Consider the following 13,695-nt stretch of genomic DNA (forward strand, 5'->3'; position numbering starts at 1 on the left):
TTTCAGCTTGTTAAAACAATTTATTAATCTGAAATATAGAAAAATAAAATGTAATTTATATAAAGTATTAGTATTTAAATAATTATGTACATTTGTTAAAATGCATACATATACAATGTCAAAATAATTTGTCCACTATTAATATAACTGCTGTATATACTTTCATTGTTTTCATGAGATTCTTTGTATACTGCAATTTCAAGTTCAATAAACTAATATAATCTCAAAATAAAAAAGATCAGTGGATAATATTCTTCATTAATTAATATTATTTACCTACTGTGTTATTTTTCAGAAATGCACTAAACCTCAATTTTCAGGCATTAACAGACTTTATTTACAGAAATTCTTCTTTTTCTTCCTCCCTTTTAAAAGAAAATGAGATTAAAAGAGAAAACTTGGTATGTAAGTCTAATATATTCTGTCTTCAGAATATATTTTAAATAAAAAATATTATATTTTGAAAATCATTATATAAATGTATAGGTTGTTAATCTATTTATTCAGCTTATGTTATAGTACTAGACACTCAAGATAAAAACTTTTAATGTGGTCCACAGTATTTCTGATATACTTCCAGCAGATTTTGACACATATCATGTTCTTATGTATGAAAAATCTAGGCTATATAAAATTATTTCCCTCAATAAAAAATTCATTAAAAAATCTAATCAAAGTCATGTAAGTTTCTGTACTATATTTATTTATTGATTAAAAATTAAAAAGACAATAAATCATACCCAAAAGCAGACACATTCCAGTTCGGTCTTATGTGTACCAATGTTATATATTGACTTTGAAAATTTGCAAAATAATGATGAAAATTTTTCATGTCTCTGTATAGTAATATTTTTTCATTCACCATTTTGTTCATACATAGTTATATATTAAATTATTGCAGTGTAAATTTTGATATTTCAAATGTTTTATTATATATTTAAATATGCATACCTAGGTATGTATGCCTCACTATGTAGGTCTCATGTTTGGGATGCTCACTTGTACAGATACCCAAGAAAAGGGCAACAGATCCTCAGGAGATAGAAGCAGAACCAGCTCTGAGCCATCTGGTAGGGATTCTGGAACCAAAGTTAGATCCTCAGGAAGAGCGACATGGACTTTTAGCCATTGAGCCATCTCCCCAACCCTTACCTGGTTTCTTCTTGATATTCTTCTCAGTAATGTATCTGAGGGATCTCCACAGATGCTTTTATTTGTAAGAAGTATAAATTGCTATTATATTATAACCAGGTATCTATATTGAGTATACAATTAACTTTCCTCTTTGATCAAGTCAAAAAGCCCTGGTTAATATATGAGTTAGTATTAACATTAACAATGATTTCTATCCCTGAACCAGGTTTGAATGGTGTCTGTCATAACAACTTCTTCTTAAATGAACCACGTGTCCCATGGCATGTTACTTCCAGTGCAGTTCTCTCACTTTAACACACGCCTGTTTGGGGTGATTGCACTGTTGCATGGTTTGTCTGTGTTATATTTTGTAGTTTACTTGGACCACTTGTCTAGAGTTCTCTTGCCACCTTCAGATTTGTGTTGCTCCCTTTTGATAGTCAAACATATCATTAGTACATCTCGGAAACCAATGGGCTCATTCACCTTCAGGTGCCCCTTCTGTTGTATTTTATTTTTCTATTCCTTTTAACATTTTTTTAGTTTTCAGTGCTATTTTTTTTATCTTTAATCATTCTTTAGCAGTCTAGTTGTTGTCTCCCTTCCATTCTGCTTCTGACAGTTCCTGACCCCCAATTCTCCTCTCCTGTCTCTAAGAGGGAGTCCCCACACCCCAAGCCCCAACACCCCTAAATAGCCATACACACCTACACTCTCCAGGCCTCCCCACTCACTGGGACCTCAAGTCTCTCAAGGGTTAAGTGCATCATCCCTCACTGAGGCCACACCAAGCTGTTCTCTTCTGTATATGTATTGGGTGCCTTGAACCAGCTAGTGAATTCTGCCCAGTTGGAGGCTCAGTTTCTGAGAGATCTCAGGGGTCAAGGTTAATTGAGACTGCTGGTCTTCCTATGAGGTCGCCATCCTCAGATTTTTCCAACCTTTCCTCAATTAAACCACAGGAGTTTTCTAACTTCTTTTTATATTGTGGCCACTTTTTTAAATTAATTCTTACTGCACAGAGAGAGAGAGAGACAGACAGAAAGACAGAGAGAGACAGAGAAACAGACAAACAGACAGACATATAGATAGATAGATATTCCTAAACACCTAAGTACAACCTGCTCAGTGTGTATGTTACCTGCATATACATTTTCTAATTGATGTGTTCTTCCCTGAATATCTATTTCTCACATTCTCATCATTCTTTAGTTTCTCTTCATCCTTTGTGTAGGTTCAAGCCTCCTAGACTTTCCCTCATTTATTTTTAACTTCATTGTTATTAATATTATTTGGCTGTGAAGGACACAAATTAATAGTATAGAGTTTGGTGGACACTTCATTAATGCTCCCTAAGGTGAGCATCTTAAACTATCATGGCATTTTTATTATTAAGATATTTACATTGATACAAGTCAATAAGAATGTACATAGCTATAGACCTCACTCAGGATTTTATATTTATTTCATTAATGTCATATTTCTTCCCATAATCCAGTTTAGGATGCCCACAAATATGACAGTTTTAGACTATCCATGTTACTCATGACCACACTTGAGCATTCTGTACCTCATATATGATATCATTCTAATTTTGTTCTGTCTCACATTTTTCTATCACTGGATTTATTTTTGGAAAGGAATACCACAACAATTACATCTGCTTATTCCCTTGGGGGAAGGTTTACATCAACATCACTTTTTGCTGTTGCTAAGAGCTTAGCTTGTTTGACTAAAATCAGGTGTGTTTGGTTTCAGAAATGGAAAGTTATCTATACCCATTCCATACAATTTATTAAAAAGTAAACAACCAGATCTAGATAAAGTTTAAAGAGAAAAGAACTACATGGCTTATTCCATACAGAGAGAAGGATCACAAATTCCAGAAATATTCTAAGATTAAATCAATAATGAAGAAAACTGCTTGGGAGCATGGAAATGCCATGTTAGACACACTCAGCACATTTTGGCATGTCTGTGGTGGTGGGAGAAAACACATGAGGTACTGCAGAGACTGAGACAGGTGGATTTGTGCAGAAAGTCATATGAGAACAAGAACAAAATGAAAGCAGATCTGTAACAGAATTGGAGCTCAAATATCGGGTACCAGAGAACACAGTAGGAAGGACACCCCTACTCCCTCACTCAATCACTTACCCTCAATTGGATCTTAAGCAAAGGGGAAAGAAAGGTCTCTGTTAGAAGCAGAAACTGCAGCTAGTAAATTAATATATGGGAGACCTGAAATTTCTTTCTGCAACAAGAAGTCACTAGAGAGGAAATTCTCTGACTTGCTAGCTTGCACACTGGTGTTATGGTGGAATTATACTGAACATATCAGTGTTCCAATGCTCCTTAAGATCACCTTAGTATCAAGGCACAGGTTCACACACAATATCAAGAAGTGCTACATTAGGAATCCAGTGGAAACTTGGATGTATGATCAAGATCACAGGTTTATACATCAGGAAATGGGACTCTGATACAGAGGAAAGTGGAGGATTGTTCTTTTGGGAAATGATGGCTAAGTTTTTTAAATGAATGAACTCAGCTATATGAAGTTGAGACCTGAGACAGAGACCAAAATGCGTAGACAACCAGGACCATTCAGTCCCTGTGAAATGCCTTATCAATGAGGATTTCTTTTAAAGCCCACCACACAGAACTCCAAAGATGCTGGGTAACAAAGTATATTCTCTTCAAGCATTCTTACATGTGTGTGTAGCCAATAGTGTGAGGGATTATCAGAGGTGTTCTTCCTTTCTTCACTGGAAAGAGTGGAATGGAGATTACTTTTATCTTCACTGCATTACCAGGCTCATACTTGAAAACACAAGTTCATCCTCATAGATTGTTTGGGGAAAAGAGAAAGGCAGGTAGGACAAAGTGGGCTCAGCGTCTATACAGCAGTCTTAGGATTAACATATCTGGATCAAAAAAACATTAGCTTATACCATTACTCCTCCTAGTGAACTTGAAAACTAGAATCTTGAGGTAAAATATCAAAGTATCTCATACTCTGTATCCTTATAAAGAAGAAAGAATACAGACCTGAATCAGCTTCATTGGGACTGGAGGCCTGCACACAGGTCTCTGGGTGCTCAGAAGAGCTGCAGGAGGGCTCTCCATCCAACGAGGAAGGGGAAATCAATGTCCAGTCCACACTGTCCACTCCAAGAAAGGCCAATTAGATCAAAAAGAATAAGATACACCCAAAAGAAGTAGACAACCGCAAATAATAAAACTCAGAGCTGACAAAGAATCAACAAAACCAAAAGCTGGTTCTTTGAGAAAATCAATAAGATTGATAAACACTTAGCCAGTCTAAGCAGAGAGTGCAGAAAGAGTATCCATTTTGACAAAATCAGAAATGAAAGTTGAGACATAACAACAGAAACTGAGGGAATTCGGGAAATCATTAGATCCTACTACAAAAGCCTATACTCAACAAAACAAAAAAATGTAGAGTAAATGGGCAATTTTCTAGACAGATACCAGGTACCAAAATTAAATCAAAAGAAGATAAACAATTTAAACAGCCCCATAACCCCTACAGAAATAGAAGCAGTAATCAAAATTCTGCCAACCTAAAAATGCCCATGACCTGATAGTGCAGAATTCTATCAGACCCTCATAGATGACCTAATACCAATACTCTCTAAACAATTCCACAAAATAGAAACAGAGAGAAAACTATTCAACTTAATCTTTGAAGGCACAATTATGCTCATTCCTAACCACACAAAGACCCTACAAAAAAAAAGAGAACTTTAGACCAATTTACCTCATGAACATTGATACAAAATTACTCAGTAAAATTCTTGCAAACCAAATCCACAAACACATCAAAATGATCATTCACCATGATCAAGTATGCTTTGTCCCAGGGATGCAAGGATGGTTCAATATAAGGAAATCCATCCATGGTATCCAATATATAAACAAACTCAAAGACAAAATCATATGATTATTTCTTTAGATGCTGAGAAAGCATTTGACATAATTCAACACCCATTCATATTAAAAGTTATGGAAAGGTGATTCAAGGCTCATACTTAAACATAGTAAAAGCAATATACAGAAAACCAATAGCCATCATCAAAGTAAATGGTGAGAAGCTTGAAGCAATCCCACTAAAGTCAGAAACTAGACAAGGCTGTCTACTTTCCCTCTACCTATTTAATATAGTACTAGAAGTACTAACCAGAGCAGTAAGACAACAGGTTTTAAATAAATACAAATTGGAAAAGAAGATGTCAAAATGTCACTATTTGCAGATAACATAATAGTATATTTAAGTGTCCCCAAAAATTCTACCAGAGAATACTTAAAGCTGAGAAACATCTTCGGAAAAGTGGCTGGATATAAAATTAACTCAAACAAATCATTAGCCTTACTCTACTCAAAGGATAAACAGACTGAGAAAGAAATTAGAGAATCAGCACCCTTCACAGTAGTCACAAAGAATATAAAATACCTTGGGATGACCATAACCAAGCAAGTGAAGGAATTGTATGATGAGAACTTCGAGTCTCTGAAGAAGGAAATTGAAGAAGACCTCAGAAGATGGAAAATCTCCAGTGCTCATGGATTGGAAGGATCAACATTGTAAAAAAGGCAATCTGCCATCAAAATTCCAACTCAATTTTTCATAGAGTTTGAAAGAGCAATTTGCAAATTTATTTGAAAGAATAAAAAAAAAAAACCCAGGATAGCAAAAACCATTCTCAACAATAAAAAAACCTTCCAAGGAAATCACCATCCCTGACCTCAAGCTGTATTACAGATCAATTGTGATAAAAACTCCCTGATATTGGTACATACACCAGCAGGTAGATCAATGGAATAGAATCAAAGTCCCAAAGATAAACCCACACACCTATGGTCACTTGATTTTTGACAAAGGAGCTAAAAACTCCTTTTTATGTTAAATTCAATGGAAAATGGACAGCCTCTTCAACAAATGGTGCTGGATCAACTGGCAGTCATCATGCAAAAGAATGCAAATTGATCCCTTTTTATCTCATTGGACCAAAGCTCAAGTCTAAGTGGATCAAAGAATTCCACATAAAATCAGATACAATGAAACTAATAGAGCAGAAAGTGGAGAAAAGCTTAGAACACATAGGCACAGGGGAAATCTTCCTGAACAGAACACCAACAGCTTATGCTGTAAGACCAATAATCAACAAATAGGACCTCATGAAATTGCAAAGCTTCTGTAAGGCTAAGGACACTGTCAAGAAGACAGAACAGCAGCCTACAGATTGAAAAAGGATCTTTACCAATCCTACATCTGATAGAGGGCTACTATCCAATATATACAAAGAACTCATGAAGTTAACTCTAGAGAATCAAATAATCTTTTTTAAAAATGGGGTACAGAGGTACAAAGGGAATTCACAAATGAGGAATATTGAATGGCTGAGAAGCACCCAAAGAAATGTTCATCATCCCTAGTCATTGGGGAAATGCAAATCAAAACAACCCTGAGATTTCACCTCACACCAGTTAGAATGGCTAAGATCAAAAACTCAGATGACACCAGATGCTGGCAATGATGCAGAGAAAGAGGAAAACTCCTCCACTGTTGGTGGAATTGTAAGTTGGTACAACCACTCTGGAAATCAGTCTGGTGATTCCTCATAAAATTGGACCTAAAAACCCAGCCATTCCACTCCTGGGCATATACCCCAAAAATGCTCCAAACTATAACAAGGACACATGCCCACCAAGTTTATAGCAGCCTTATTCATAATAGCCAAAAGCTGGAAAGAATCCAGATGTCCTTCAACAGAAGAATGGATACAGAAAATGTGGTACATTTACACAATGGAGTACTACTCATCTATTAGAAACAAGAACTTCATGAAATTTGTAGGCAAATGGATGGAACTAGAGACTATCATCCTGAGTGAGGTAACCCAGTCACAAAAGAACACACATGGAATGCACTCACTGATAAGTGAATACTAGTCCCAGAAAGCTCAGAATACTTAATACCCAAGAAACAATTCCCATATGTTATAAAGCTCAAAAAAAGAATGCCAAAATGGGGATACCTCAGTCCTTCTTAGAAAAGGGAACAAAACTCTCATGGGAGGAAATACAAGGTCAAATAGAGGAACAGGGATTGAAGAAAAGATCACTCAGAAGCCTTCTCACCTGGGGATCCACTACATATGTAGTCACCAAATTCAAGCACTATAGCTGGTCCCAAAATACTTACTGAAAGGAACCAGAGATTCTTCCTCAGGGACTATGCTAGAGTCATATAGATACATCTGAACATGTTTGCAGCTAACCATCAGTCAGAACCTGGGTATCCTAATGACGTTGCTAAAGAAAGGACCTAAAGAGCTGAAAGGTGTTGCAACTTCATAAGAAGATAACATTATCAACCAACCAAATCCCCCCAAAAGAACTCCCATGGATTAAAACACCAACTTCTGTGCACACATTGAGAGACCTATTGATCCAGTTGAGTATATAGCTAAAGTTAGCAGTGTCTGGCACCAATGTGAGAAGAGGCTTTTGTTCCAGAGTAGTCACATTTTCCCAATGTGGGGGAATGCCAAGGCAGTGGGGTGGAGAGGGGGATCCGAAGAGAGTGCACCTTTGGAAAGGCAACTGCAGGGGGAGGGGAGATGGGAGCAGGGCTAGGTAAAATGATAACATCTCAAATGTAAATACAGAGTATCTAATTTAAAAAAAGGATAAAAAACCAATAATATAGTTACTATTACCTTGTTATGTATAATCTCTCTTTTGTTTCTTTGTGATAGGGTTTCTTTTGGGTATTGTTGGCTATTCTAGAAATAGCTCTGTAGACAAAGCTGAACTTGAACCTCACAGAGATCTGCCCGCCTCTGAGTACTGAGACAAAAAGCCTGTGTCACCATAACTCAGCTGAATATAGTAATTGCTTTCTCTTTATGAAGGTTCTGATATATTGGATGTTCTGTATGTACTCTGTCATCATTATACTCTTTTTGTTAAGACCTTGGCCATATGCATAATTCCTCTTCCCTGCATTTGCTATGATACTTTTATTTGCATTAAGTGACATTATTTTGCTTCTAGGGTACTTATAAAAAAAGTTGCTCATTCTACTCTAATTCTCTGTTTTATTTTATTTCAGCTGCTTTAGTTTTATTCTGATTAATGTGAGGTCTAGAGAGGAGTAACACAACATAATAAATGTCTTTCCTTGCCTTGCCCTTCCCCAAAACAGCATATGCATAAACCCACAAGCCTAATTCTAGACCTGTAGCCATTGACCCTCTTTATGAATGAACCACCTGAGCCTTGAAAGTTATCCCTTTCTCCCATTTGTCATCCCTCTCCACTGTTCCTTACTATCTGTGAAGCCACAAGTCTAGTTTCTGACCATGGTCTAAAAATTCTCTTTGTTCCTAAGGTGTTAGGAAAATAGCTTTTCCCTTTCTATACATCTCACCCATCGCCTCCAATTTTACCATGCATGTAGCAATCTCATTACCTATAGTGCTTGCTGATAGGAGCCTGAGCCTGAGAGGCTCTGCCAAAGCCTTACTGATACAGATGAAGATTCTTAGAGCTAACAATCAGACTGAGCATGGGGACCCCAATGGAAGAGTTAAAGAAAAGACTGAAGGAGATGAAGGGGTTTGCAACCCCATAAGAAGGACAACAATATCAACCAACCAGACCCATCAGTGCTCCTAGGGACTAAAGCACCAACCATAAAGTACACAATAAGAGACACATGACACCATCTGCATACGTAGCAGAGGATGGCATTGTCTTGTATCAATAGGCAAGAAGCCCTTGGTCCTGTGAAGGCTTGCTTCCCCAATGTAGGGGAAGGCCAGGATGTTGAGGTGGGAATGGGTGGGTGAGAGGGGAAGCATCCACATAGAAACAGCAGGAGGGGGATGGAAGAGGCAGATACTGGGAAAGGGGATAACATTTTAAATATAAATACATAAACTAAAAAATTACATGAACTATTCAAAACATAATTTTAATGGTATGAGGAAGAAAAAAACAACAGAGTGACAGAGGAGAGGTGTAGTTAGTATGAACCGAAAAGGCAGAAGATTGTCAATAATTTATATAAAATGCTTATGTAAGAATAGATACATGGCTCAGTTGTTAAGAGCATGTACTACTCCTGCACAGGATCCAGGCTTCAATTCCAGCTTCCAAAGTTGGCAGCTCACAACTACCTATAATTCCAAGTCCAGGGAATGTGACACATCTGGCCTCTACAGGCACTGACCCTCAAAGGCATATACCCCACACAGGGTACACCTACACAGAATTAAATTATTTTATACAGTATATGATAATATTAAATTCTCGCTCTTATAAAACAAGAAGTTACAATCAACTCACATAGTAAAATTTATAAAAACAGGTGAATCGACTACACCTTTAATTTTTCTCTCCAAATAAGACTTACAATGAAGACTGGAGAAATGGTTCAATAATTAAGAGATTACTTGCTGTTGTTCTTCCAGAGGACCTGGGTTAAATACCCAACATACACATGGTGGATCACAGTAGCCCATAATTCCAATATTAGGGGATCTGATGTCCTGGCCTGTGTATTAGTATTCACATGGTTCATATTCATTCACACAGGCAAAATACCCATATACATAAAATAATAGACTTTGTTTTTAAACGAAACTGAGGGAAATTAATCTGGCATTTTCTTCTTATGCTTTCTTGAATAAAATCCCATATAGGCTGAGGAATTAGTCATCATAGGCACAGAAACTTTTAGAAACGCCTATACAAGAGGAAGTAAAACTGGCTAAAGAGCAAAGCAGGGGAAATGTTCTAAGGAGAAGAGGATGGAAAGGAGATGTGTAAATGAACAGATCCAGAGATACATTTTTACATTGTATACACCATTTTAACATGAACAGTGTTGAAGAAACTTATAAGAAATCTGACAAGCACAAAGTATTGAAATGATCTCTGAGCACACGTTCTTAAAACCGTGTGGTTCCACTGGACATTGTCAGGTACACTTATGTGATTTATGCAGCTTCGGGGTTAATATCTCAAGAGCTCTGGTGTCAGTGCAGGGAGATTCCTTCGGGACTTGATAGAAGAAATTTGAACTTTGCACTGTTGTGGGCATAATTACTAACACAGACTTGTAGGTCACCCCTGGGGTTATCATTCCCTTCAATGCAAACATGTTAGAAGATGATACACATATATTCATAAGTTCTGACACTTGCATCATAAAGTAAAGATTGTACTGAGAAAAGCACTCTGAGTGAAATCAGGTAAGAGGGTGTTCTATCTTGTTTCTACGTTTAACTTCTGCCCTTGTGTATATTACTCAATGTTTACATTCTTTCACTCCATCTCTGGGCTCCTGGATAAGTGAAAGGTCTATGAAAATAGAGGGAGGTGTAACACAATAATTAATATGACTTCCTGAAAGAATGAGACTTTAGAATATGCACAAGATCATAAAATCCTCTGCTAAGTAAAGCAAACATCTACATTGAAAGTTATTTCGATTTGACCTAACTTTGTACATTGCACTTAGTTTTTAGAGCAAAGAAATTTCCACCATCCTCTTGGATGTTCTTAATATAAAAATGTAAAAACATTAATATGAAATTAGCATGATTGGCTTTGGGAGTATGTCCTAATATAGCACCAAGAAGGAAAAATAAACTAGGATTAAAATATTCTTTTAAAGTTTAAAAGGTTTTCTGACTAAGCATTAGAAACAAGTTTAGGAAGCAAAATTATATATTAAATTTCATCTACGAATAAATGTAATAATAAATAATGTTGACAATCACGGTATTTTAAAGAAGCATTTGAATAGATAAAGATTCTTGTTTTATAAGGAAAGATTTTGAACATTTTTTCATTTAGATTTTTTTAATTAACCAATTTCTTTCTTTAAAATTTTTTCCATACAATATATTTTACACATATTTTCCCCTTTCCCAGGTCTTCCGCAGTTCCTTGATTGTAAGAGCCAGGTGTGGTTGATGACTTCAAGAAAAGAACATCATCAAGATTCTTCTTCAAGGTAATAATGCTATGAGCAAAGGGAGGCTGTCACTTAGATTTGTTAATCGGATATAGAAAATGAGATTACCTAGTCAAGGTCACTGACAGGAGCTGGAGTTGGAATAATTTCTTCATTCACACCATCACATATTCTATTGACTTCAGAATTTTGTAGCAATAAACCTCAAAAATCTTTAAGTGTAGTTAAAAATCATTGAGACATGTGTGAGAAGTAAAAAGGATAGGTGATGAAATTATGCAGAAGAAATTGGATATTTCATTGCTGGATAATGCTATGCCTCATTATTCAGAAAATGACACTGGTGTGGCCTAGGAAATTGAGGTAAAATTTGGTTAAACAATTTCACATGTAAAATGTCCCTTGCAAAAACAGAGAAAGAATTTAGTGATTTGATATTTGAAATAAATATGAAAATACAAAAAAGTCAATGTTTATGAAAGTCTATGTGACACATGGAAAAGAAAAGAAAGAAATAATAATCCATGAAAATTTATTCCTTCAACATTCCAAGGTGTTTCATAAATGCCTCCCTATTTGTGATTAGTGATCTTTCTGTAAATATATATACTCTCACTCTTTAAATATTTTTTATCTGAGAGAAATATGAAAATAATTTTGTTAGATTTCTAAAACAACTGATTTTTAAATTTGGAGAGGAAGTGAGAGTAACAAAGAAAGAGCAAAACACCGAACCAAATCTGATTAACTTAAACTTTTTATGTCTCTACATGTTTGCAGAAAAATAACCCTTTTTAAATGTACTTATCTACCCTGGAGGTACTAAGTAGTCCATTTCATTTTGAGCATCAAATATAGTAATGCTTTAAGGAAAAAATGACTCTGAAAATTACAAGAGCTTCGTTGTAAAGAGAGTGTGTGATATTTAAAAAAGAAATCCCCTGTCTGCTATACAAAGCAAAGTGGGAAATGGTCAGTCTAACATCATTTTAATCACTCGTCAACAGAGAAGCTGAAGATGACTGAGGACAACTACTCCTTGACAACAGAGTTCATCCTCATAGGATTCTCAGATCACCCAGACCTGAAAACACTTCTGTTCCTGGTGTTCTCTACCATCTATCTGGTCACCATGGTGGGGAATCTTGGGCTGGTGGCCTTGATCTCCATGGAGCCTCGTCTCCACACACCCATGTACATCTTTCTGGGCAACCTGGCTCTCATGGACTCCTGCTGCTCCTGTGCCATCACTCCCAAGATGCTAGAGAACTTCTTTTCTGTGGACAGAAGGATCTCTCTCTATGAGTGTATGGTACAGTTCTATTTTCTCTGTCTTGCTGAAACTACAGACTGCTTTCTTCTGGCAGCCATGGCCTATGACCGCTATGTGGCCATTTGCAACCCACTGCAGTACCACACCATGATGCCCAAGAAGCTTTGCCTTCAGATGACCACAGGAGCCTACATAGCAGGAAACCTACATTCTATGATTCACATAGGGTTCTTGTTCAGGTTAACTTTCTGCAGGTCTCATGTAATCAAGCACTTCTTCTGTGATGTCCTTCCACTATATAGACTCTCATGTGTTGACCCTTATATCAATGAACTGATGATACTCATCTTTTCTGGTTCAATTCAAAGCTTTACCATTACTATAGTCCTAATATCTTATTTCTACATTCTTTTTACTATATTCACAATGAAGTCCAAAGAGGGAAGAAGGAAAGCCTTATCTACATGTGCATCCCACTTTCTGTCTGTGTCAATCTTCTATGGGTCTCTCCTCTACATGTATATTCGGCCAAGTTCAGTTAATGAAGAGTATAAAGACATACCTGTTGCTATTTTTTATACTCTTGTAATTCCTTTATTAAACCCCTTTATCTATAGTCTAAGAAATAAGAAAGTAATTAATGTGATGAAACGAACAATGAAGAGACAAGTGTAACATTATAAAAACTGCTCTTCTTAGAAGGGGGAACAAAATACTCACTGTAGGTAGAGGGTGGGAGGAACTTGGGGGGAAAAAGGATGGGGGGAAGGGGGCAAGATCAGGTATATGGGAGGAGATGGAGATGATATACAGAGGGTCAGGAATTTGAACAGATGTGTGTAGTAATGGAGCAATCCACCAGCAAGTTCCAGATGTCAGGAAAACAAGAGGCTCCTGGGACCCAAGGAAGAACGAGATTAGCTGATATACCCAACAAAGGGGAGAAAGAACCTTTGGAGACCATATTCAGAGACAGGTTGGGGGATGGGGCCACCAACTCATCTCCCAATTTTTAAGCAGAATGGCTTCTGTCTAAAGAAAATACAGAGACTAAGTGTACAGAAAAGACTGAAGGAAAAGCCATCTAGAGATTGCCCCACCTGGGGATCCATCTCATATACAGACACCAAACCCAGTTCCTATTGTTGATGTCAAAAAGTGCTTGCTTACAATAGCCTGTTAGAGAGGCACTCTCAGAGCCTGATAAATACAGAGGTGGATGCTCACAGATAACCATTGGACTGAGCATGGGAGGAGGTAGAGAGAGGACTGA

General features: G+C 36.8%; 1 protein-coding gene across 1 annotated transcript; it reads left to right on the forward strand.

The window, feature by feature from the left end:
* Positions 1 to 12,167: 12,167 nt before the first annotated feature.
* Positions 12,168 to 13,097, forward strand: LOC308422808 (olfactory receptor 5K3-like; the record flags this gene model as incomplete). Its single annotated transcript, XM_080919479.1, has 1 exon — positions 12,168 to 13,097. One exon carries the CDS (start codon positions 12,168 to 12,170, stop codon positions 13,095 to 13,097), a length of 930 nt encoding a protein of 309 aa, XP_080775605.1.
* Positions 13,098 to 13,695: the final 598 nt, after the last annotated feature.

This window comes from Micromys minutus (assembly GCF_963924665.1).
Source record: "Micromys minutus genome assembly, chromosome: 7".
Classification (NCBI taxonomy): domain Eukaryota; kingdom Metazoa; phylum Chordata; class Mammalia; order Rodentia; family Muridae; genus Micromys; species Micromys minutus.